This window comes from Agelaius phoeniceus, chromosome 5, assembly GCF_051311805.1.
Source record: "Agelaius phoeniceus isolate bAgePho1 chromosome 5, bAgePho1.hap1, whole genome shotgun sequence".
NCBI classification, from domain to species: domain Eukaryota; kingdom Metazoa; phylum Chordata; class Aves; order Passeriformes; family Icteridae; genus Agelaius; species Agelaius phoeniceus.
Genome location: NC_135269.1, coordinates 25,594,553 through 25,621,625, shown reverse-complemented (window position 1 = coordinate 25,621,625; position 27,073 = coordinate 25,594,553). Strand labels below are relative to the sequence as shown.

Here is a 27,073-nt window from a genome sequence, read left to right as displayed (position 1 = left end):
GTCTCTGTTTTTTTATTTAAACACTCATTGCACCCTCTGATGATTACCTTGGTGTTTAGTCATGAATGCATGATTTCCCTTTTGCTGCCATTAGTGTGAGTAAATTCCCATTCTCCCAGCAATTCTGTGTGGAAATAAACATGATCATTAATAATTTTAGAGCTCGTAGGCTCAGGATAATGGCACTGGCTAAAAGAATAGTGGAGGTAAGAACTGCAGCAGTTTTCCAGTATTATTCTAGAGTAGACAAACTTCTTGACTTGTCTTTAATTTATGAATTGTCATCTTAGTGTTTCAAATGAGGAAAAACTATAACATTTCCACCTACTTTGTATTGCATCTTAGTAAAAATTTCTACACCAGACATGCTAAAAATATTTTGGTCAATTTGATGCTGCTATCACTTTTTATCACAGCTGACATTGTCATTCTTGTGCCCACAGCTAACCCACTGACACTGTGTATGTTAGCTCTTGGACATTCCCCAGCTTTGGATCCACCACATACAAATTCAGGAGCCACTTGGAAATGGGAGAAACCAGTGGAGCAGCTGAGAGCTTTCTTTCATTTGAGTTAATATTTTAGCTGTATTTATGTTGATCCTTAGAACAACGGGGTCTTCTGAAAGAATCTGTTAAAAACCAGAAGAAAGCAATGTAGTAAAATTGAATTTTCAGTTACTTTTTCTTCAAAAAAAATAAAAGAATCTTACCTAATTGTACTATCTGCTTGACCACATGAAATCAAACCTCTGAAAGGGCAAATAATTTCAGAATTATTTATGGATATTAATTTTCTCCTGACAGAAATAATACCTTACGTAATAGAGAAGAGCTATAAAAGCAGACTAAATTACTTGCAAACATTCTTTATCACTTTGACTAAGTAATTAAAAATTAACTTCTTGCAGAGAAATCCTTTGTGGGAGAGTGGAGTATCTGCCTTCCTTCTTTGTGGCCTGTGGTGTGAAAGCACATTCATCATCAAGGGACACCGTCACAGTGCTGTTCTGCTCCAGTGGTTTCTGGTTGCAGAGCAATCTCTCAGAGCTCCAAGCTGGGTGTATCATTCCTGGGTCAAGCCATCTTGAAGTGAGTGGGACACAGTAAATATGGAACCCACACTCTGAAGAAGCAGCACACAGTTCTTTACTGCTGGTCTGTATTACAGATGATTGCAATCTGACAGGATATATTTATTCATACCAAAAACAAAAGCTGGGGTTTTTTTCCCGATAAAGGTAGAAATGCAGATACTTCATTAGTTCTGTCCATGGATATGTTTTTTTTTAGTTAGTTGAGTTGTCAGCAGTAGTGTAATGTTTTAGTCCCCTGCACTGACATTTCTAATCATAGAAGGTTGGAAAAGATCTCTATGGTCATTGAGTCCAGGCATCAACCTAACACTGCAGGTCTGTCAGTTCCCATGTCCCTAAGTGCCACATCTACTTGTCTTTTGAACACTCCAGGGATGGTGATTCCACCACTTCCCTGGAGAACCTGTTCCAATGCTTGACCATCCTTTCAGTGAAGAATTTTTTCCTAATGCTCAGTCTAAACCTCCAACAATATAACTTGAAGCTGTTTCCACTTGTCACTTGGGAGAAGAGACCAACCCTCACCTTGCTAAAACCCCCTTTCAGGTAACTGTAGAAAGCAGTAAGATCTCACCTGAGTCTCCTTTTCTCCAGGTTAAACAACTCCAGCTTCTTCAGCCACTCATCCTTACATTATTAATCTTATGAAAATATGTTCTTTGATGTTTATCTTTGTATACTTTCAAGACTAATCAAAAAGAGATTTAATCTGTGAAAAATCTCTTTTTAGCCAGGGAGCAGCTAACAAGCAAGCTCTAAGTGATGTCCAGGTTTTAGAGAGACAAATTAGTTGTTGGTAGAACTGCCTTGTCAAGGTTTAGGGCTTGACATATTTCAATGATCTCAGACCTATATGGAGGTTAACAAAGCTTGGGAATAAGGATGTACCACTGATAGTGGACACAAGGAATGTAGAATTTATAGGCCACAAGGACATTTGGCAGAACCCCCAAGACAAGGAAGAAACTAATAAAGACAGCTCAGCGACTGTGCTGAACCAGCCCCAGCTGGGTACAAGGTAATTGGCAGTAAATTGTGACCACTGACTGATGGCCACTCACCCAAAAGATTATGTGGGCTAATCAGCATTAAAAGTGAGAGACTCATTAATCAATAGAAGAAAGGCTACTGATTATTATGGGAACTTTGTAATTTGCGGACAATGGACCTTAATGCCTTTGTTTGCTAAAATGGATAAACAATGAAAAGTTTTGGTAGTTGTCATGCTGGCTTTGCGCGCTTGCCACCCAGCACCCTCTTCTGTGCAGAACTGTAAATACATCAAAGACCTTGTGTGTGGACTGGCCTCTTGAACACCGGGTGAAAAAAAACCCTATTTTAGGACAATTAGACTTTTGTTCCAAATCTCTCAGCAGCTTTGCTGCCCTCCTTTGGACAAGCTCCAGCCCCTCAACGTCGTTCTCGTCGTGAGGGGCTCAAAATTGGACACAGGGTTCGAGGTGTGGCCTCACGAGTGTACAGGGGCTGGCCACATTTTATCTGACACGATGCCACTGGCCTTCTTGGCCACCTGGACACGCTGGCTCGCTGTCAGCCAGCACCCCCGGGTCCTTTTCCACCTGGCTGCTTTCCAGCCACTGTCCCAAACCCGTGGCATTGCTGCGACCCAAGCGCAGGACCCGGATGTTCAGGCCAGGGCCCAAAGGCGAGGAGAGGAAGCGCCACGGGCTTTGGGGGAGGAACCAGCGCGCTCCTCACTGAGGCGGCCTCCGCGGAGATCGCTGCCCGCCGAAGGGGAGGCGGAACCCTGGGGACGGCGCCGGTCGTCAGCCGGCGCCCTTTCGCCGCGGCCTTCCGCCGTCCCGCCGTTACCCCGGCAACGGCGCCGCCGGCGCAACGCGAAGCCCGGGCCCGGCCGCAAGATGGTGAGGGATGGCGGGGCGATGAGGGATGGTAGATGGTGAGGGATCGCAGGATGGTGAGGGGCGGGAAGGGATCGCGGGATGGTGAGGGGCGGTGGGGCGGTGAGGGATCGCAGGATGATGAGGGGCGGCGGGGCGGTGAGGGATGGTAGGATGGTGAAGGATCGCAGGATGGTGAGGGGCGGCGGGGCGGTAAGGGATAGTAGGATGGCGAGGCGCGGCGGGACAGGGGACGCGGCGGAGAAGGCACCGCCGAGGGAGAGCCCGCTCTGAGCCGGCTCCTCTTTGCTCTCTGCTCAGATGCTCTCTCGGGCCAAGCCGGCCGTGGGGGGTACCCCGCCGCCGGGAGACAGACGGAGGAAGAAAGGGAAGGAGGTGCCACAGTTGGAAGAACTCTTGGCCCAGAGGGACTTCACCGGCGCGATCGCCTTGCTGGAGGTGACGGGATCCCCTCGGGAGAGCGGTATCGTCGCTGTGCCCTCAGGGCTGCGGGGCGAGAGCATCCCTTCCCCTGCCTTGTGACCCTCTCGCCCCCTTGGGCCCTGCAGCGGCACCTGTTGCTCCCCGCTTCACAGAGCCGGGTTTGGCCTGTGAGGGCTGCCTGCTGCTGCTGCCCTTGGAAATGTGAAAGCAGCTCCATCCCAGCAGCATCCACAGCTGTCAAAACGTCCGTGATATATGATAGCCTAGTATTGCTTTGGTTATCTGTGGGGTTTTAGAAACTCTGGCAGCTGGCAAAATTCTTATATTCTTTATTCCCTGCAAAGTTTAAACAGCACGTAGCGGAGGAGGAGGAGGAGGATGGCAACCTTTGGATTGGATACTGTGCGTTTCATTTGGGTGACTACAAGAGAGCTCTGGAGGTAAGGTGGGGAAATCCTGCTTCCCGAGGTTGGAAACTGGGATGTTGTGATAAAATAAGGACAGCAGGAGGAAGATGGTCTGTAATAGGGAAAAGCCCTGCTAGCCAGTTAAGGTACAAATGTACAGTAATGAGGCAGATGCTCTGGGAAGCAGTTTGGATTGGGGGAAAATATGGTATTTTGCCTATGAAAATAGAACTTGTTAAATATTATGTACTGACTTATTTCATACTAGGGTCAGTAGCCTAATTTGTTCTGTTGAATGTCATTGTTCATGTCCTAAATCCATCATTCCCTTTTTGCAGCTAGGTTTCCACAGTTTCATTTCTGAGGTTTAATAATATTTCTGTCTTCATTGTGTAGCTTATCTGTGATAGGTATGAAAAAATTCTTTCTTTAGAGGTTGATGCCCCTGACTATTTAATGTACTTTATTGGTCTTCTTTGCATTTTCTTGTATTAGGTAATTCAATTAAATGAGGTGGCCTTTTTTTCTAAAAGCTTTACGTCACTAAAATATATGGTAATTGTTCAAATATGTACATTTTAATGTTTACCTCTTACAGTTCTGTTGTGTCCCTTCACTGTGAAATGTAACCGAAGTATAGCTGGTTTTGCAGTCTGTGAACTTGCTTTCCCCAGAATCAATATTAAAAACAGATGTTAAAGTATTAACAAAAGATAATAAAAAGAAAAGAAATAGATTATAGAACAATGATGATATTTTCTCTCTTAGATAAATGGTCACATGCATAAGATGCATACATGAGCTGAAAACTCTAAAGCTTCTAAGTAAGAAAGGCACAAGGCACTCTGCCCTTTAAAAATTGACGAGAAAAACATCTGTTAGAGTTATTAGAAATGCTCAGTGAATCAAATGGATGGTAAACACAGTATAGAAGTAGTGCAAGACATCACGGTAAATTAATATTCATGTTTAGACTTGTGGAATTTAGATACTATGAATACAACAATCAGTAGCTGTAGTTAATTTACATCCATGTATTAGGTGTTAATAGGCAGTGCAAGTTTAAAAAAAGAAAAATGTTCATATACAGATGGAAAATAACTTGGAATTTCTTTGAAATAAGAAACAGTTTGAAAATAAATTTGAAATAAATTCTGTTTTTTAAATACCCAGTAGATGCTTTTATAGCCAGAGTAAATTTTACATGTTCCCTTCAACGAAAAGGCAGCTGCTTTTTTTTTAAATTTTCCTAATTAGTTTTTGCATGTGGTGTTTGATTCACCACTAGGTGATGCTCTTGATTCGGTCTTTTAAACACTGCAACATAGCCTTCATTTTCCTGGTTATCTGCCCAAGAAGGGACAATAAAAGGTTTGTATGAGCGATTTGTAGTTTGATTGATTGTGTATGTTTTAAGTGAGAGATCACAGGGCTTGTCTTCCCGGATTTAATGCTGGTTTTTTGCACAGTGATAAGTCCTGATAGCTTTGTAATTTTGTGGTGGCATGTGGGAAAGGAGCCTGTGCATCTCAACATAGTTTCTCTGGGGACAGAACACTCTAGTTTTAATTTCTAAGACTGTAGGTCTCATTCCACCGCGGAGGCTGAACTGCCTTTTAGTTATCAAATTCTATGTTGAAGTGTAAAATGCTGCTATCTCATCTGCTATGTTCCAGAGGTGTTGTTGCTGTATTCTCAAGGACAAATTCCTTGATAATCTACATCCTTGAGATCTTGGAGCACTCTTTGGGGAGTGCCAAAAGCACTGTAGATAAAATACTATGGGTCAAAGATTCTGCTGAATTATCTAGATGACATTGCATATAACCTAAATGATTTACACTGCTATGTGTTCCTGCAAGTGACAACACTTAGTATGTGTCACTGTATAACAGTTCATGGTCCATGTACCTGATGAGGGTCTTCAGAAATCACACTGTTCCATGCTTTTATTAATGATGATACTTTCTTAGTGAGCCAGGCGTGTTGGTTGCATAGCAACTTTTGGAGAAGCTTGGGAATTGTGATGAGGTGGCCATCATGCACCACCAGGAGAAACAGGGAATAAGTGAAAAACACACAGATGTCCATTCCAGCTCCAGAAATATCTTCAGAGAGAATGACAGCAAAATCTCTGTCACGTTCATGTGAGAGAATTCACATTCTCTTATCACAGGCACACCAACAACTGTTAAGCGTCCTCTAGGTAGGGCACTAACCTCAGCCTCACTGGGGTCATACTTTCCCCTTCTTAACAGCAGATGCCTTTCTCAAAGGTTATGCCACTGCCACTGGTCTGGTAGGGATCATCCCTACTGCTGTACCCCAGTTTACAAATGCTATTGCAATAGGCTTGACTCTTCAGCAGTGATGGTGCAGTTCTTCCTGAGGGACTGACTAGCTTCCTTCATGGACAAACTTATTTTTTACTGAGTAGCTTGTGTCTTCCTGGCATCATATGGCAACCAGAGCTTTCGTAGTATATGGTGACATCTAATTAGTTTTCTGGAATCTTCCACATCTAGTGTCCATAATGGGAAAAAAATCATCTGTCTTTCTGCAGCAGCTGCCATTTGTTCATGGCTCAAATCTTAAATCTTCTGAAAAATTTCCCAGTGTCACCCAGGTACCAGAACTAGAGCATCAGGCCAATTATTCTGTTTCTGAGCTGCCTGGTCTTATAAATTGAATCAGCTGGGGCCTTAAGAAAGTGATGGTTTATTAAATTTTTAAATATCTGTATCTACATCTATATCTATACGTATATTTAAAAAAATTTATGAGACAAATTGGCATGGGCAGGTGCTTTTCTTGGTTGGATTCAAGAACAAGTTTCACACTTGCAGTCTGTACCCTCTGCTTCTAGGCACACATGGTGCAGCTGCTGGACATGCTAATGCCATTTTGGTTCATCAGCTACACACATGAGAGCAAAGAATGATCCCTGGGCCAGAGCCTTCAATGCATTGTTTCTGTCAAAATCCTACAACCAGCCAGCAACAGTCTCTCCAATCTGCCACCTAGCAGAGAAGTAGGAGCAGTTCCACCACTTCACTGATCAGGACCTCCTGCCAGCTTGGCTCAGGATAATTTTAGTCGAATCCTAAGTCATGGAAGGACCAGGGCTGTACTAGGGTAATTGTTCATCCATGGTCAGTGTCTGGTCATGCTTGAGTAATTCTGTGAGAAGTGTGAGAATACAGGTACACTCCAGTTCCTGATAGGTGAAGACAAAGTAAAAACTGGATTTTTTTAGCTCTGGGAGTTCTCTAGGAGTCTCTATGATGTCTGTAGCCAGGTTACAATAAGTATCTCTTTGACCACACGTTGAGCAGCCATAGATGGCTTGTTTATTGGCTCTTCAGCATCTGTGTTTATGGGCTTGAAGAATCCAGACATGTAATAAGGGCATTAAGCTGGCCCTCCACATGGTCAGTACATGTCCATAGTTGTGGACAATTGACCCGGCAGCCTGCTTTTGAGGAAAACTGCATGTGTCTAGTGATAGAGGTATGAGGAGGAGGACAGTAAAATAGCAAGGAGTTGTTAATGCTGCTGGATGGCAAAAGCATGCCACAGGTTGACTCTTAGGACAAGTTTGAGAGTATTTAGTTTGTTTGGGTTTGTTGGTTTATTCAGAAAGTAGGGGAGAAAGTTCTTGTGAAGTAGTCTTTGAGAGACTGATGTTGAATGGCTTTCAGTGAGGAAAGGGGCAACAGCACATAGTCCAGACACATGGCCCAGAACTACAGGGTAAGGAGCACTAATAGTCCTAATTTTTATTTTATATTTCCGTAGATTCACATTGGTACTGGTAGAACACTCTTTATATATTGCTTACTTTGAAGGGCCAGGCCATAACATGACTTTTGTTTGTGCACTTTGTCTTTTCTAATTAATCTGCCTGAAGCCCTAGTCAAGAGAGACCTTTGGGTGCATTTAATCTGAATGAATTTTGAAAGATTCCAGATGGTCCCAATACACAGCAGTGGCCTATATCTCAGAGCTCCTTGACAGGCCTACATCAAGATTAAACTGGCCTCAGTAGGAAAGGTTGGCCTCTATGAAAATGTTTTATTTTAAAAAATATTAATCATTATTATGATGATGTTTATGATATTAATATTTATTTATTGTAAATATTGTTGGACAGCTAGTCCCTGAAATATTAGCAAAACTGAGCTGGCTTTTAAGGTGCTCCTTACGAGTTTCTTCTCTGTTTCAGAGTGCAGTTTACTTTTATTTGGCAACAAAAAAAATTAATTCTTTATGCTTGCAAGCTCAAAACTTTATTGTTATCAGCATTTTTGTGTTCCTGGGATTTTCTGTCCTTTGGGCATGGCTTATTTTATCTCATTATGTATATATATCTCTGTCCTTTTCCCCAGAGGTAAGAAGTCTCCCACCCACAGAGGCTCAATCTGCTAAACTCTCCCTAGGCAGAGGGAGCTTCCATTTCATGTTTGGGGAACAAGTACAGAGTCAAGAGGCTGTTTTGCTGGGAGGGATGAGTGGCTTGCAGTGATCTGGAGTACATGGATGACATTCCTTCAGCAGGTCTGATGAGAACCTTGCATGACCCTGCCTGCTTTGCCTTATGCTTCATGCCTCCATGGCTGGATGAAGAGTAGGAGCACCAGCAGCAGGCACTTCCATTGGGATGGTGCTTCCTAGGAATCTATCAGAACAGTGACACAGGAAAAAAATGGCATTTAGAGATCTCCATGCCTCTGTTTTTAGTACCTGTTGTTACACTGAGAAAAGATGCTTATCTTCAGGAGTATAATTGTTTAGTGGCTGCAAAGTTTTTTTGTTTAAAAGAAGTAGATTGAAAGATTGATCTGTTAAGTTTTGCTGTTTCACAGATAACAAGAAATGAAGAAGTTTGTGTGGCAGAATTAAAGCATGTGTAATCAATGTGGATGTGTAAGAAATATCAGAATATGCTATCGAGCCTTTCTATAGCTGTTGGCTGTAAATCTTAAAATGGGAAATGGTAAAGTTAGGAACAGGTTATTAATATTTACTACAAATTACTAATCTTCATCTATAAGGAGATCTTGAATTTGCCCAATACCAATTTTTAGGCTTGCATTTTAATGTAGTGGTCTCCAAGCAATTTTGCTGTACCCCTATTAGTAAAAAAATTTTGAGTACACATCCCCAATGTATATACACACATCTATACATTTATAAATTATATACATGTACCACTGTACTCATATGTAATTATAAAACATAGACAAAAATAGGAACTAAAAAAAGGATGTGATAAAATGAAATACAATTTAAAATACTTATTTTAGTTATTAGTAGTACAAAAAATTTTTCTTCCTGCACTTGATGTTGTATATTACATAACCTCAGACTTAACACACACTTCCACAGGTTTAATATACACTAAGACACTACCTACAGGTTTACAAAAACACATTTAACACTTGCACCAGTAAGTATTCACAAAGAGATTTCCCTGGTGATTATGGCTCCCAGGCTTTGACTGGAGGAGAACTTAAGAAAGCAACAGAAGTTGATTATATTGATGCTTTTATAGCTTACTTATATTGGGGCTTATATATGTAAATAATATTTTTATTATAATATATTTACAATATAAATATGTTTTATATCTCTGTAACTTCAATATTGACAGAAATCTTGCTTATATGTGATGATTTATGGCACTGCTTGTCCCTGTGGTCCGTTATATTGTTGTAAACAAAAAGGTGGGGACATAGCTTAAAATAACAGTTTTGTTGTAAGGACTGCAGTGAACTTCAGAATAAATTGTTTGATTTCAGTAATTTAATGATACATTGTAAAATTGTGGAAGAAAGAATTATATTTAATACAAGTATGCGCTATTACACATTTTTTTAAAATCAGCCCTCTCTTCTGTTACAGGAATATGAGGCTTTAACCAAGCAAGCAACTTGCAAACCAGATGTTTGGGTGAACCTTGCCTGTACCTACTTCTTTCTGGGGATGTACACGCAAGCAGAACAAGCAGCCTTGAAAGGTGAGATGTGTTGCTCTGTTATTGGTTTGAACACTTAAAGTAATTTCCAGAAAAGGATGCAATCAAGGATACTTTAGAGCAAAGTTTTTTGGGTTTGGGGTTTTGTTTGAGGGTTACTTAATTTTAACTTTCATTTAACGGGAGAATTATGATGCAGTTTCCTTCCTAAGAATACCTTGGGTGTGTGGAGCAGCTGGAACTAAAGGAAGCATCTGGAAAATAATTTATCTTATTAATTTCTAAATGCAAAACCCAGCATATGCCAACCAGCAACAAAAGGTTACTTTTCTTTTGACTGATTCTGTGTCCCTGAGCCAGTGCAGATGAAACAAATTAAGCCTGTGAAATCATAAAAAAATAAGCATCTGAAAGAGCTAAGCATTCTCCCTGATGAAGACAAGAGGTCTGTTTATGTAGTTTGAGTGACTTAGTAGGTGGTCTCGTTGCCTTGTAAGTCTGATGTTTGGTATCTGGTTCTTCCAGGTACAGAGTTCAATAGTCACATTATTACAATTCTACTTAAATCTGAACATGCATGGGTTCATTTAAAGAGGAGGAATGAAAATTAGATTCCAGGGCAATTTTTACTGCCTAAAAATGTTTCTGTAGTTTAATTTTGTTGCCCATCACTTTTTATGTATCTTAGTGATTTAGATTGTTTTCTATAACCATAGTATCTCAGTGCTTTTTAAGTAAAATTAGTAGTAGTGATATCCCACTCAACTTCTGACCTGCCTTCTTAGGATAAAACTCTTATTGAAGGATGGGTTTTCTCTGTTCTTTCATTAGTCTTCTTGTCTTGGACTGCAAAATAGAGTAGGAAGAAAATAGTAGTGTACTTTCTTCTGCTGTGGAAGAATGTCTTCCAAAAGGATAGCTTTGGATCATTTAAAAAAAATAATTAGGTTCTCATATCCCTTTAAAATCCTCGAAAAGATCATGCTGAGCTTGAATCCCACAACTAGAAAAAAAAATGTTTTTTTTTTATTTTCAATTGTAAAAAAACCTCATGCAGAGCTTTGTGTTTTGCATTGTTCCAGAGGTGTGTAAATTTCTAATATTCACAAGTAATTTAATCTTTAATGTACCACAAATTTGAGCTTCGGAGATTGCAACCTAGAACTTGAAGTGAATCTAAAAGTAAATGGGCAATAGAGCTTTGAGGTGTCACTGTGACCTAAGGCATGGGGGAAGCAAGGAGCTGCATCCTGTACCAGTTGGAGCCATTGTCGTCCGCTTCACATCTTGTGAGTTACAGCAATCCGTTCTAGAGATGACATATACACAGCTGGCATGCACACTTATTAACTGTGAGCTGGAGGAGAGGGAAGGTTGGTGTTTGTCATGCCCCTTCAGATTAGTTAGTAAATAGAATGGTGAGTGGCAGAGCAAGGGGTGCAGTTAGTGGTACTTGGGTGCTGGAGGCAAGGGTGGGAATATTAAGAAAGCAAGAGCTGAGGGAGGGAACAGAAAATAATGGAGTGGTCACATTAGTTCAGTTCCTGATCAATTCTTGATTTTACATAATTGTTTAAGAAGGACAGCATGCCAGTTCTTATAATGAGGTGCCAGACCTTTGTTGTGAGTACTGTAATCCTGGTGATTTCTGGCTACTTAAGCTTGGTGGGGAAGCAGTCACAGCTGAGGATTTGTAATACTTGTCCTTTCTCCACTTGTTAGCTTGTAAGTGTGGTATATTCCCCTTTCAATCTTTCTTATATTGAGTTTAAAGCTTTTTATTTTTAAGTCAGATCCTCTTTTAGGTTTTTTTAACAATTTGGGATTGCATCAGTGGTGGCTGTTTGCAATATAGTGTTGACAGCTGAGGCCATATTGTCTTGTGCTCTCTTCCACACTTTTGCAAAGACCTTTAAGAAAAATAAAAATACTTCCTTTGAAGAGGAAAAGTCTTTAGAAGAGCACCATTTATCTAATATTGCCTTGAATATCACTGAAAAAATGATAGGTAGTGTTACTATTAGACTCTTTACCATTGCTATTTTGGGATTATTTTGCCTGAATTCTTGTGTAGTGCATGCTGTTTATTGCTGCAGTTATGCTAAACCTATGAAAGTAGCATACTGCTAAAACAAATTCAGGAGAACTAATTTAGTTTCAGCTATAGTTCTAAATTTCTACAGTGACAGAATATCTGTGTGAGAGGGAGTATAAATATCAGCTAGCTTTCTGGAATAGATTTGCCACACAAACATGTAAATATCCTGAAATCAAATCAAGTTCTTTCTTGCCATATACTATTGTTGCTTAAGGAAATTGTTGTTAACCATCATTCCATTAATGAGGAAAAATTAGCAGGATACGTAAAATTTAGGAAACGATCATTAAAAGCCATGAGGTAATTAATGTGTTCATACAGATACATAGTCCACAATCTCTTGTGGAGCAAGGTTTTATCTTTATTTTATAATAGACATGAATTGATCTCTTAGCTTGTTGTTGTTTAATTCAAACTTCATGGAATAGAGTGGATGGGGAGGTCATTAAGGACTGCCAGCACAGCTTCACCAAGGGCAAGTTCTGCCTGACCAACTTAGTGGCTTTCTATGATGGAGTGACTCCATCAGTGGGCAAGGGAAGGGCTATTGATGTCATTTATCTGGACTTCTGTAAAGCTTTTGACACAGTTCTTCACAACATTCTTCTCTCACAATTGTATAGATATGGATTTGATGGGTAGACTGTTAGGCGGATTAGGAATTGGTCAGACAGTCACATCCGGAGGGTAGTAATCAATAGCTCAGAGTCCCAGTGGGCATCAGTGACCAGTGGTGTCCCTCAGGGGTCTGCATTGGCATCAGAGTTATTTAATGTCTTCATTAATGACACAGATGAAGGGATCAAGTGCACCTTCAGCAGGTTTGCAAATAACACCAAGCTGAGTGGTGCTCTTCACGCACCTGAAGGATGGGATGCCAGCCATAGGGATCTGGACAGGCTTGAGAGGTCGATCTGTGAGAACCTCAAGAAGTTCAGCACGACCAAGTGCAAGGTGCTGCACCTGGGTTGGGGCAACCCCTGGAATCAACACCAGCTGGGGGATGAAGGGATCAAGGGCAGCCTTGCCAAGAAGGACCTGGCAGTGCAGGTGAACAAGAGGCTGGACACAACTCAGCAATGTGCACTCAGCCCAGAAAGCCAATTGTATCCTGGGCTGCATCATCCAAAGGAGCATGGGCAGAGGATGAAGGAGGGGATTCTGCCCCTTTGCTCTGCATGGGTGAGACACCACCTGTAGTGCTGCATCCAGCTCTGGGGTCCCCAGCGCAGGAATGACATGGACCTACTGGAGCAAGTCCAAAGTAGGCCACCAAAATGATGAGAAGGATGGAGCACCTTTCCTACAAGGAAAGGCAAAGAGAATTGGATTTTTCAGCTTGGAGAAGAAAAGAGTTCAGGGAGACCTCATTGAGGCTTTCCAGTACCTAGACAGGACTTAAAAGAGAGCTGAATAAGGACCATTATTAACACAAGCATCTAGTGATAGGACAAGGAGGAATGGCTTTTATGAAATGAATGAAAGAGAGTAGGTTTAGATTAGATACAAGGAAGAAATTCTTTGCTGTGAAGGTGGTTGCCCAGAGAAGTTCTATCCCTGGAAATGTTCAAAGCCAAGCTGAACAAGGCCTTGAGCAAGGTGTTTATGGCTACAGCAGGGGTTGGAATTAGAAATCTTTAAGGTCCCTTCCATCTAAGCCATTCTATGATCCTCTCAGGAAAGAATAAGACTGAATGTAAAAAGTCATATAAAAAAGAATTACTGCAAATATAACCTAAGAAGTAGAACAAAAAGGCAATAAAGAAAAAACCCTCCTTGAAGGTTTTTCATTATAATTGTATTTTACCTCCTCTAGGCTTTCTTCCAAAATCCTTTCAGGTATTTCCAGCTTCTCCTTTTCCCCTGTTGTCTGCTCACATTGCAGTTACTAATGTTCCTAGTTCTGAGGTGAAGGTAGAGTTACTTCCAAGTCAGCTACTGTTATTTTGTACTCATCCCATAATGAAGCTCTCAAGTGATGCTTTGCTGCCTCCTTTTGCATCTGTGTTCTCATGCATTGGCTGAACATATGTTTTCTGTGCTCTGAGTAGTCAATCTTGTCTTGAGAGAATGAGGCTTAAACTATTGATCTTGATTAAGAATATAATAATAACAACAAATTATTACTTTTTCATTATACAAACTAATACTCTTATGTTGCATTTATAGTTCTTTGCTTTGCAAAGGCCCAAGAACAGAAACTCAGCCTGGCACACTTGGACTGTGATCCTCACAAGTGATCCGAGTGTTTAGAAGTCAGCATAGTGCTTTCAGAAGCTGTTGGCTTGCACTGAGAAAGAAACTAAGAACTAAAGCATAAGAACTAAAATTGTTCTTTTAAACCACAAAATGTGCACATAAGTGGGGCTACAGTTAAGTCTATTATGAAAAACAGTCTTTTCAGGATAAATGGAATCTTAGAATTAAATTTAAGATTCATGCACAGACAGGGTTGTATTGCTGAACCATTCATTAAAGTTGGGGGTTTTTTTATCCCTTCCAATTTTTGGTGGGAAAAGCTTTGTAATTACTTTTTTTCTTCACATCTCTGCATGTGTCAGATCTGAATGTGGTTTAACTAAACAGAGAACTCATTTTACAGCCTATATTGGAACAAGCAATATTGTACAAAAGCCGAACAGAGATGGGTTAGTAAGAACAATGATCTTTTCCAAACCAGTTTTTCTTATTTGTGAAATAGTGTTTTTCAGGTGTGAAATAGTTATCACCAGTGAAAATGTTCAGTTACAAGCAGGCACAGAATAGTTCCTGGGTTTTTCTTTTCTTATGATTGCATGTTCAGCTACATGATTTTTATCTGCTTTGTTGTTTGTACTCTCTGTCTTGAGAACAGTAGTTATTTTTGGTGCATTTTAGCTGAGGTTTTGAACCAGCCATTTCATAAATGGCATTCCAAAGTGCACAAGTGAAAATATTACATGTTTAAACTCTAAAAGCTACTAACCTTATTTTCTTGGCTGGTTTTTTTAAGTATAGTGGAAGCTACAGCCCAGGAGTAATTAATTTGATTATCTTTAATTTACTTTGTGCTTAGTATGACTGAAATTAAATGTGTGTGTGTTGCAAGTAACTGAACATGGCTGAACTGCCATTTAAGTTTTGTAGGAATGGAAAAATTTCAGTGAATATCCTCCATAAATTTCATTCAAGAAAATTCTGAACAGTTGAGTTGTTCAAATGGGTTTAAATGTAAACCTCACTGCTGGCCCATGTTTTTTTTTTAACATTTTTCCCATTCCCTTTCATTTTCCCGCTCCAGCAGTGAAGCTTTGGTTTTGAGACACAGGGGGCTTCATTCAGCTACTGTGTTCAGATGAGCAGAGTGTTGTTTCTCAGGGACAAGGAGAATAAGGTTTCCTCTGGTTGTATTTTCTGCTATCAGGATGGAGCCTTCTAAGCCCTGCTCCATTGCTACCAGCTCTTGCTAGGTGCGTTAAACATGTGTTCTGTGCCTGTCGATGTGTGAAGGGCTGCTATAGAATATGCACTATGTGCTAGATGGGATTTGTTAATGCTGGATGCATGACCAGCAGTGCCTTGCACTCTTATGAGAGGGGACAAATTCCAGATTGTCCATGACTCTATTTCATCATCTTTTTACTGCCTGGGACAGCAATATGGAACCCACAAAGATCTGAGCTGCCATTTCTAGTAAGTTTGACATTTTGTTTAATAACTAGTGAAGACGTCTTCAACAATGTCTTCATTCTTACTGTAATTGCTTATTATATTTTAACAAATACTTCAGTAGGTGCAATATCAGTGTTAGCACATAAAAATATACAGAACACTTTTAAGATCTATGACAGCTATGATGCAAGTGCCTGGAAAAAGAGCACTGATCACAACAAAAATTCTGGCAAAGGAAGATCAATGCTTTTCCTAGGTGTAAAGAGATAAATCTCACCCAGCTACTTCAATGCTTGAGTACAAGGCCAATACTAGACCTGAAGCAGGGTCCAGTTTGTTGCCATGCAGCATTATCATCATGTATGTTATGATCCCAAGATTTCTTAGTACTGATTTAAAAAAAAAAAAAAAAGAGTCATTGTACATTGAAAAAGTACAATGTCATCTACATTGAAAACGTAGAACAAGAAAAGGAGATTGTGCTTCCTTGTAGTATTAATATATCAGTGACAATGAAATTCAGTAGCAGTAGAGAATAATAAAAAGCAAACTAATGTCCTTTAAATGTCCCTTAAAAATCATTGTCTCTGATGAGGCAGTTGTATCGCTTCCTGCTCCAGTGATTGACAGCGTCTTTATCCAATATTCATGACCCCATTCTTTCTGAAAACTAATCTGACCTTGTTCATATGTTGCCTTGTCTTCCTTAAAGAATGCATTTGACACTGAGAGAAAAGAAACTGCTGATGTTGAATGTTTCCATATTTCTGCTTCTATATTGACAGGGCTATATTTGCGTGGGATTTTAAGCAATTTATTTTAAAGAATATCAGATAGCTAGTATCATATAATACCTTACGAAGCAGGACACTTTTCCACCCTACATATATCCATGCACACCATCAAAACTCAGATTTCATCTTTCGCCTGTTTTTAAGTGTTAAATAATGTGGGCTAATGTTCCAGCTTTTGCCAAGAAGTAAATAACAATTTTGATGTCAGATCAGATGCCAGGTTTGCAAGGGTAGCCTGCACTCACTGGTTGACCAATGAAACAAAAATTCCTTGGTTTAGATTCTTGAAGTATTGCTTGCAAGTCATGGTTTTCACGGTGAAATTAATGCTAAAACACACTCAAAAGGGGAAAAAAAAAAGGAAAACCTACTCAAAAAAGGAACATTGGTGTCTTTACCCATGGTTCTGTGATTATACAATATGTTATTTTCAGTATAAATCCCACAATATGTCCTGCTTGTATTTTTGGAGTCTTTGATGACCAAATGTTTTGAGTTGTGAAGGATGGTTGTGGTTGAAGCTTCTCACAAAAGCACATGTAGGGTCCATGTGCAGCCCTTCTAAACTTTGATATAGAAACCTATCAATTAATGCTGGGGAACATGTAAGAGTAAAGAGCATGCATTTAAATTAAGGTACTCTTCACTTTCTAACTCGCTGGATGAAATATACATACTATCATGTCAGTTATACTACTACAGCTGCCTATGCAGTATTTATTGTAAACTGGAAATTTTCTGTTATTTAATAAATACCCTAATTCCCACATATATCCTAGGCTGAAGACAATTTAGCTCCTCAGCAACTTGATGCTCTGTTAGAACTATCTTACAAGATGTTGTGGTCTTGTGAGAGTGCTTTCATACCACCTTTGTATTTTGGTCTTCTATTCTAGTAGTTCATTAAAAATACAATTAACTGTCCTAATTTTTCTAGAAACACAGTTGAATAACACAGCTTGCTAAGGAAAAAAGGGAAGAAATAGTTGCTGTACTTACAGAAGTAGGTGGGCTGCCTTGTGCAGGCAATTTTATCAGAATGGCCTGGGTTTTGGCACTGTCCACTGTGTTACAAAGTTTACCTACTATGTGGGGAAAGAATAAGAAACCTGGAAATCTCTCCCTAAATTGCTTAAAAAATAAATTCCATCTTCAGGGGGTGGTGGGGAAGAGGGATTGGTGGTTTGAGCCCTCTTTTATGGTTTAGGATGTCAGAAGAATTACAGCCTTGTGTTACAGGCTATTGCTGTGCTAACTCTGCACTTTTGTGGCCTTATAAACACAGTAAGTAATTCTGCTTTTTGTAAAGATTCCATGTACACCCCTTCTGTGGAACATGCTTTGCCAGCTGGTTGGTCTGAGCAAGAATGAGAGTGCTCATTAGGCTAGGAAAAGTACAGGAAACAAGGGAAGGCTTTTTGGAAGATTGCTTGCAAAAGGAATGAATAGCTCTGTTTGACCAGGACATGTGTAGCTCTTGGTGAAGCAAAAAGCTGTAGTGACTTAAAACTCTGCAGTTTACAATTTGTGTCATATGGAGTGAAATCAATGGAATTCCTAATCCTGCTGGAGCAAGAAATTTCATTCACTTTACTGGCTCTAGTAAGAAAATATCCCTCTTCAATCTCTTGCCATATCTTAGTTTGAATCTTATCTGCTCTGTCCCTAGAATTCTTTTCTGTGCCTCTCATTCCTAAGGACAGAAGAAATATTAGAGGTATCATGTAATGTGCGTACCTAACAAAATGGTAGCAGCACTGGGTTTTTCAATACAGTAGAAGTTATCGAGATTCCTGGAATTATAAATCAAAACTTATTCCAAATGTGACACATATAAAAGGAGCCTTGAGTTTATCTGTTGCTGCTTTTTATTTTGAAAAAGTGTCACAAAAAAACCCCCAGAGAATGATTGAGAAATCGCTGTAGGGAAACAATAATGCAATTCATAGAAGTTTTAAGGCTTATTGAAGGTAGAGGCCAATGAAAAATTTTTTCAACAGGGATTTAAAAAGAAATAGTCAGGGAATGAAGATAGGAATGAGGAAGACCTCTAAACCACTCTAAAATTGGTAGAACCTCCCCCAAAGTATGATCTGCAAAGGACTTTCAGTGAAGATCTGTACTTGGGCTAGTTAATGAAAGAGTAGGGGTGCATTCATATCTATTGAGAAAGAAAGTTAAAAATAAAGAGATACCCTGCGAGTAGTTCATTATAATAATACTTACTGAATTTCCCTTTCAGCACCTAAGAGTGGTCTCCAGAACCGTTTACTCTTTCACCTGGCACATAAGGTATGATGTCTTTCCTTCACTCCTGCTTTGTTTTTTTTTTCAATTTACTAATGTGTAATTTATGCTGGCAGCCTGGCAGAATAATTAAAATGCCTGTGGTGGCAGAACAACAAACATCTTTCATAACCACCCTACTATATTAAAATGTGGAGGAGAAAGCAAGTATGAAAACATGATCTCAGCATGTTTCTAAGGAAAGTACTACCAGTACACTTCACATAAGTCATACAATAGAAATGTAGTGATATCTTTGATCATGAGGAGCCTGAAACCTTAATAGAATCAGAAATTTAGAAGCCACTATTTTACTTTTTTTTTCTAAATGTACCAAGTTTTCCTAACTTGCAGCATTCTTGTATGTAGCAATTTGACCAAAATGGTTTATATGCTGTTACTGGTCCTGATTCAGTATCCAGGAAATCATATTGTTAATAGCATGAAATTTAATTTAATTTCAGCAACAATTAAGTGCTTATTTCACTTACTACACATAGCTATCTTCCCTTAAATTAGCTTTTGTACCATCCTGTACCAGAATACATAAGAAGCATTCTGCTACTAATGATACTGACTTAAAAGGAAGTATAAATCTTGAATGTTAGCTTTGATGTCAGCTTCTCTTTACTTAGATATCTGTTAGTTTTAAGAGAGAAATCTTAAAGCCTTTTTTTCAGTGGCATTGGCACTTACAGACATCTGTGATGAACTGGGAAATATGCAACTTCTCTTTATCTAGTTAGTTGCTGGAAATAAACAGTTTTACCAAAGCTATGAAGCCCAATGCCTTTAGTTCTGTTAAGCAACTTATCTTGCCTTTAACTTTGTGATTGGCTCAAAGAGGGAGGAGAAGAATTTGAAGAAAAATAGCAGATAGGTGGAAAAAGAAATATATAATATTACAAATTGTGTCTAAGAGAAATTCATAATTACTGTTGAATCAGCAAAACCAGCAAAGGGAAGCAGTGGAATAAGTGATTTAAGCAGACTGATTGGTAAATAGCCTCAACCTCACTATTGTAATACAAATATAATGGGCACGTTTAACTCTGTTCCTTGTTTTTAGCCTTCTGTGTGTGTGTTATATGTGCTATTCAGCAATGCTTTTAAAAATAATAATTATTTACTTAAAGAAACTAGAAATTGGAGGCTGGTGACAGTGAACTTGTTAGTGCTGTTAAGAAGACTAGTAAAATTAGGGCTTGTGTGTTTGCAAGTCTTGTGTTTTTCTGCTATGCATGAGACATTAGATTTGGATCTACAAACAGCAAAATTTTTGCTGGCTTAAATAATTACAATGAAATTTTGTGTTGCGAAATTTTATTTGTGAAATAATTAATTCAGCTCTTTCCCTCTTATCCATCAAAGCACATGACATGTAATTATATCTAAATCACACCTTAAAGGAAAATGTGTGCTTAGTTTTAGCCTAACATTTATTCAGTTTGAACTCCATCTGCTTCTTTATGTTTGTCTTTCTCTACTGGTCAAATTAACTTTAAAGTAACAGCAGTTTTCCAGATATTTAATGGTGTTTACCAGCAAGGACAAAACTAACCTGTTTAATTAAAAAGCTTTTTTTGTTGAACTCTTCTGAGAATGTGTCCCACTCTTTTTAGTTCAGTGATGAAAAGAAACTGATGAGCTCTCACCAGAACCTGCAGGATGTTACGGAAGATCAGCTTAGCCTGGCATCCATCCACTACATGCGGTCCCACTACCAAGAAGCCATTGATATCTACAAGCGCATTCTGCTGGACAATCGGTGCGCATCTCTAATCCCTATTGAAGCATCTGTGTTATTGGTGGTATTTAAATTCCAAATGGTTGCTTGGTTTCTGAAAGTAGACATTTTTAACAACTGCTATGTCCCTTTCTCATCACAGCATGTGCACCAGTTGCAGCTCCTTAATTTTATTCATTCAAAGTATCATTGAAAACCCCACATTTAAAAAGAAGTCTGCACTCTCTTGTTTTCTTTTTGTGAAATTGTTGGTTAATTCATTCTGATATCTTTTTTATTTTGTTACTTTTTTCTTCTGAAATGATATATGGTTATGTACCTGCTTTGTCTTTTTATTTTTTCCCCTCTGATGGCCAATCTTGGGACTTGAATTATTGACTTCTCCTTCACATCTTAGCCTTTCTTAGAAGGGTCCGGTTCTTGAATTTTATGTAGAGTTCCTTGGAATCCTTTAAGTCTGAAATCCTTTCCTTCTCTGTCTATCTTCTGTGATACTTGTTGATGGGTTTTTCTGTCATGTTCTGCAAATTTTTAATTCAGAATTTAACAAGGAACAAACTTAATTCCTAAGTGGCTGGAAGTATTTTTAAGAAAATAGAAACTGCTGTCCCAGAATACTACTATATTTTGATCTATCTCCTCTTGAATGTTTCAGAGAAATTCATCATAATGTATGTATCATGTCATGCTTGGGAAAGAGATTTTAACCTCCAAGTCCTGCAGAAATAATCACTCAAAGCTAAATGAGTAACCTTCATAACAATTATCCTTTTCCTTAGAGTTTTCACAAATGCTTGTCTTTTTTCTGTCCAGTTCTTCTGGCTTGACTGCTTGTAATGACAAGGATTTTTTGAAATAATTGTACTTGGTACAAACTTTTATGTGCACATTAAATGTCTTTGAATATATTGTTTAGAAAATCATGTTCTGCCAGGCCAATTATGATGCTCATGGTCTGCATGTTTCCTTGGTGTGAAGTTGCCACTGAAGTTTCCCATTATTGCAAACCAGAAGTTTTGTTGATAATTTTTAAAAGCTGCAGTAGCTGCTGTGGAAAAAAATACTGTGAATGTGTCCTAGCTGACAAACTAGAGAAGCCCTAAGCATTTCTCAGAAGCCCCAGTTTTGATGTGTTTGTAAAATATGTATAGTTGTGAAAGCTTTCTTTTTATTTACTGATTTTAATGCACTGTAGTGGGGAAATGTTAAACTATCTGGTGGGATTTAAAGGTTCTCTTTAATCCTCTTTCCTGCAGGGAATACCTGGCTCTGAATGTATATGTGGCCCTGTGCTATTACAAACTGGATTACTATGATGTCTCACAGGAAGTGCTAGCTGTTTATCTTCAGCAAGTTCCTGACAGCACCATTGCTCTTAACCTTAAGGCTTGTAACCATTTCCGACTTTACAATGGAAAGGCTGCAGAGGTATCTATTGGACAGTCCTTCAACTCATCTTTATTTTAGTTTAAGATTCCATACATGTTTCTTTTCCTTTGTATTAATCAGTAATGTTGATAATGGTCTTTACCTTGTCACTCTGTTCTTATAGGAATGTCACCTATTTCAGTTTCCCTGACATTAACCCATCTGTCCACATATGTGCCCAGTGGTCTTACCATTTTCCCAGTACCCTTTTGGTTTTGTGTTTATATGTATTACCCAATTGCTAAAATAACTAGATAGAAGTGGAAAGGCAAAATCTTCTAGTCATCCAACACCAATGGAGATGTTTTGGTGTCAGCTTTGAAGCTCATTTGAAGCTCCACTTAGGCTTCTGTGCTTTTTTGGTTTTATGTTAAAATTTTGGAATGTATGTAATTCCAGGCAGAGCTCAAAAACTTGACAGACAGTGCCTCATCATCTTTTGAGTTTGGCAAGGAGCTCATTAAGCACAATCTGGTAAGTAATGCATTTCTGGGATTTAATATGAACTGCACTCACTTGTAGAGCTTTTCATGATGATTAATAAATTGGAATATTTTGAAAAATTGCAGATTTGATTGAGTCTCTGCTGCCATATAAGTCCCATTCCAGGAATCCTACCAGTATAATGAATGTGCTATCAAGTGTATTTACTTTTTTCCTGGAATTTCTCCCTGACAGTTTGAGACTGTGTCAAGAAAATAATAATACTACTGTTGCTTTTAGTCTTGAAGGCATAATAAAATAATGTATGTTGTGTAAGAGTACCTATAATAAAGACACTGTAGAAACAAGTCAGGATGACCCTGAACTCTATTTAGTACCAGAACAATTTGACTGGAATGAAGATAGCTCATGAAAATAGCTTTCATCCCAAAAGTACTAAGGAGGGAGTTCTAGGAAAAAAGATTCTTGTAAAAGCAAAATACTTTTGTGTTCTGCAGTAAAAGAGTCACTAAGAGTAACTAATGGTTAATTTTCCTTTCAGTGGTATTATTTTGCTGAACAACTGGTAACAGTAGATTGCTCATCTTTAATGACCGGCAGTTAGTTGCCTTGTCATTTTTCAAGAGCAGTCATCACAAGCTAACAGTTCTTTCTCCAAAGTTAAAACTGCTTTCAAACTGGACTTTTTTAAGTTAGTGTTGTTTATTTTGTATGTTGGTATTTTTGTTAGTGCTTTATTGAATAAGTACATTAGATCTTGTTGGAGGAACTGTCATGTGAACCTGGAGTATAACCAACTGCTCCTGATCATTTTAGGACCCTGTGTCACTCAATCCTGTGTCAATAAATGTGGAGTTGTTAGCCTAATTTTTTCATATGAAAACATCATAAGCAGTTTATAGTTTTGTATGTGTTCACTCAGACTATGTTATTCTTTTAAATCTTTGATATATAATGTATCACTCTTTTGAGCTGCTAAAAGCTGAAATAAGTTAATCTTTACGTATGGATTAAATACTTATATTCTTCAGAGTAAAGATTGTCACACTGTGTAATTCTACAGCTATATAAAAGCAGGAACTAAACTAATGCCAGAGCCACTGACCTTTTAGTACTGTTTATGCAAGAATTTAAGGATTAATTTCCTTGAATTAACTTATCATAGAGGAGATTCTGATACATGATGATCAATATGCTGCTTTTCTCTTCAGGTGGTTTTCCGAGGAGGAGAAGGGGCTTTGCAAGTCCTGCCTCCTCTGGTTGATGTTATTCCTGAGGCAAGACTGAATCTTGTGATTTACTATCTCCAGCAAGGTAAATACACCTTCCTCTGGCTCTTTCATATATTCAGTCATGACATTAATTCATCTTATCTCAACTTATTCAATGTTTGTTTTTTTTTCTTTGCAGTAAAACGTAATTTATTTCACTTCCCTTCCAATTTATTTTCACTCTGTAAAATAGCAAAGTAAAAGTTCCCATGGTTTGCAGAGAAGGCTTTAATACTGTGCACTCCAAAAAAGCCTACTTCAGCAGAGTATTGGAGTTTCTGGGTTGCAGGAGATGGCTTTGGGGATGGTAGTGTTTATTTGTTTCTAGTGAGGGGACCTCCTCTCCTCTGCCTGAATATGTGAGAATGGTAGGCATATGTCCTGTAAAGGCAAGGACAACCATTTCTGTAAATACAGCACAAACAAAATATGAACCAAAGTGACTGTGAACAAGATATTTCATTAAAATCTACTTTACAATTCCTAAAGAATGCAAGTAGGTAGCCAGAATCAGTTGGTAAGGATTTTCTGCTTGTATCTCTCCTGTGTTTGCTAGCTTCTTTGAATTATATCTGAGCTTTTCAGAGCTATTCCTATTCTCCCATTGTGTTCTTTTATTCAACAGTGGGTTGACCAGCTGTGTGATTCAAGGCAGGTCCAATTAGATAAAGCTTTGTCCAGACAAGCAGCCAGTTAGAACTTCCTCTGTTCTACCTTGAGTCCACTGCCTTTCTCTCACTCTTTGGAACCTGTTTACATCTATTCTATATCCTCTTATCAGTTAATTGTAGACAGTGGGAAAATCTCCCCTGAGATCCTTTCTTCTGAAGGCTAAACAAACTCAGTTTTCTCAGTTTCTCCTCAGCCCTCTTCCTGCCATGGGAGCCCTCAGGTGGGCTCAGTCCGGTGTTTCAAAGTCTGTGTGGATTGTCAGATCCCAAACCTGGACACAGTACTCATGTGTAGCCTCACAAGTGCCAAATAAAGAATTCCTTCCCTTGCTGTGATGGCTCCATTCATGCTAATATGATCCAATGTGCCTCCTTTGCTGCAAGGCTGCACTGTCTGCCAGACTGCTTTTTAGCCAGTTCACCTGCTCAGGCATGTTTCAAACCAAGCAAGATGCAAGGCTTGCATTTTGCCTCTACTGAACTTCATCAGATTTCTTTCAGCCCATTTTTTTCAGCCTACTGAGCTACTTCTCCATATCTGGGAGCGTTCTTCACAATCTTTCATCATTTGCAGACTTGCTTCGAGTACTCTATGCTATCATCTGGATCACTAATAAAAATCAGTTATTCAACAGTATCAGTCGCTGGGGGCTTTGATTAGTGATGAACCACCTGCTGGATTTTGTACAACTGGTCACTGTTCTTAGGTAGTCCAGCCAGTTTTCCATCCCTTTATAGTTTTACTTAGCCAGTCCTATCTTTCAAGTTTGTATGAGGGATCATTTCAAAGACATTGCTAAAGTCAAGATATACAGCATCAACCTTTATCTCCTTATTCACACAACCAGTCACGCCTTGAGAACATTTTGGCATTGGTAAATCCATGTCTGCTGTACCCAGCCACCTTTCTGTCCAGTATTATTGTTACCAGTGTCACTTATAGGCAATATTAGTACTATTACCAATTATCTTGCACAGCAATATTGTTGATAATAACTTATGTGTCAAATTAAGTTCTACTTACATGGAAACAAAGTGCATCTCATGCATCAGTTAAAAATCAGTCTTGTTCACTCATATGCTGTTAACCTTGCAGTAATTTTCATTAGTTAGGTTCTTTTCTTTACTGTGATATACAAATGACACGTGTACTGATAAAGATCAAGGGGAATTTGGACTAAAACCTCTTTTCTGGTTTGTCTAATTTTCCATTTTTAAGTCTTGCTAGGGTAGCAACTTTCTTAGGAAAGTGAGAAATCCTTACTTCTGATTACTACAGCTGTCTCTCCAAAACTGAAAAGGTTTCTGATAAATGTAGGGTTGTGCTGATGATATATGCTCTGAACTGGAATGACTGAAGCACGAAAATGAATCCTGTTTTTTCAACTCTTCAGCATAGTGACTTCTAACAGGGTTTGAGGTCAGCTGGTATCCTGGTGTAATCTGCTGCCGTGAGATTTGCTAGTCACTTCTGTTGGAGCCTGAAGAGCATAGTTCTGTGTTGATAGTCTACACTGGATTAATAAAAATAAGGGTTACTGTCTCTTTTTTTGGTTTGGTTTTTTTTTTTGGTTTTTTTTGTTTTTGTTTTTTTTTTTTTTGTTTTTTGTGGTGGTGGTCTGAGCTAGCCAAAAATGTATTAAAAAAAAAAAAAAAAAGGGAAAAAATAAAAGCAAAGGTAATGCTGCCTTACTATGTGAACTGTTCAAGGGAGTCAAGGGAGTAGATAAGAAAGCAGAGGTTATGGATGGGAGCCTGGCAGCTCCAGTGCATATTGCCTTAAATGGCTGCATGGATCCTATGTTCTAGTGAAAAAAAAATTTGTTTGATAAGGCTTATTTGTATGGGCAGTTGGTGTAATGCTGTATTAACAAAATTTTGCCAGTAGCAGAGGATCTTCACTAGGTTGATTTTCAAAGCCAACCATAGTGCCAACATATTTTTTAATTCAGGGAAAGTTTATGATCTATTCAGTTTATATAATTCTTGTGTGGAAATGAAGTAATTTATGGATTTTAAACTTCACATTTAAACTTCAATACTAGTAGTGCTTTTTCCTTTTTAATTAGGATCTGCTGGACAGATGCTGATATATTACTAAGGAAAAGATGAAGTTTTCCTACAGCATCATGTTACCTATTCTCTTTGTGGGCTAAATAAATATGAGAAAACAAAATAGAGGAAGATGATGGATTTATTATTTATTATTTTATAACCTTGTGCTGTTGAGAAGGCAGCCACTGCATTATGAACAAAGGGACCAAACCATCTCTGCTAGGAAAACTGTAGTAATAAAGCAGATATTACCCACTGTGGTTTTTATTTGAGTTATAGAAAATTATCACCATTGTGATAGAAATGCACAATGATTTATCATTACCTTTCTCCTTCTGTCTAAGTGGTTTATTTCTTAGTCTATGACTAATAGGGACTGTTGTAGATGGTGAGTGACTTGTTCTAATACAGTGTGCTCTGGCTTGTCATGCACTCTAATGTCTGACATTTCAGATGATGTGCAGGAGGCTTATAACCTGATTAAGGACCTGGAACCTACAGCTCCACAGGTAATTGGAAAATGATGTCATGACACATAAAGACAGAGGTTATAAACTAATATGAAATCTGCCACATACAAAACTGGTGTCCTGAGGACAGCTTGCCCCATTTCCACTTTTAAAACTCTTGTGTTTTCAGCCCTTCATTAACAATAAATTTATGTGCATGCATAAAGTAGTATATAGGTGCCTATATGAGTACTTTGGCCTGTTTATTACTGTAGCACCTGGGTTTAGCTAAGAATACAGCTCTGTTGTGCGCAGCCTTGATTTTGGGAAATGGACCATTACTGCATAGGTAAAAGCCCCCTTACAACTATAGCTGGTTGTCTGCCTGGTGTG

The 27,073-nt window shown here is 38.8% G+C and overlaps 1 protein-coding gene across 10 annotated transcripts in view; it reads left to right on the top strand.

Annotated features, from left to right (window-relative positions):
• The first annotated feature begins 2,589 nt into the window (after nucleotides 1-2,589).
• The window catches only part of IFT56 (intraflagellar transport 56), a 66,693-nt gene continuing 42,209 nt past the window's right edge, over nucleotides 2,590-27,073 (top strand). For 6 of the 10 annotated variants that reach the window (XM_077178653.1, XM_077178650.1, XM_077178651.1 and 3 more), the window contains exons 1-10: nucleotides 2,590-2,982; nucleotides 3,280-3,417; nucleotides 3,747-3,842; nucleotides 9,714-9,828; nucleotides 18,572-18,621; nucleotides 20,238-20,383; nucleotides 21,619-21,790; nucleotides 22,190-22,264; nucleotides 23,446-23,548; nucleotides 26,685-26,740. In XM_077178653.1, coding sequence (XP_077034768.1) covers nucleotides 2,605-2,982; nucleotides 3,280-3,417; nucleotides 3,747-3,842; nucleotides 9,714-9,828; nucleotides 18,572-18,621; nucleotides 20,238-20,383; nucleotides 21,619-21,790; nucleotides 22,190-22,264; nucleotides 23,446-23,548; nucleotides 26,685-26,740 — 1,329 coding nt within the window. In that variant the 5' untranslated portion in view covers nucleotides 2,590-2,604. Of the gene's footprint in view, nucleotides 3,018-3,279; nucleotides 3,418-3,746; nucleotides 3,843-9,713; nucleotides 9,829-18,571; nucleotides 18,622-20,237; nucleotides 20,384-21,618; nucleotides 21,791-22,189; nucleotides 22,265-23,445; nucleotides 23,549-26,684; nucleotides 26,741-27,073 lie in introns of all 10 variants that reach the window. The other 4 variants (XR_013182354.1, XM_077178657.1, XM_077178658.1 and 1 more) reach the window with 2 other exon arrangements.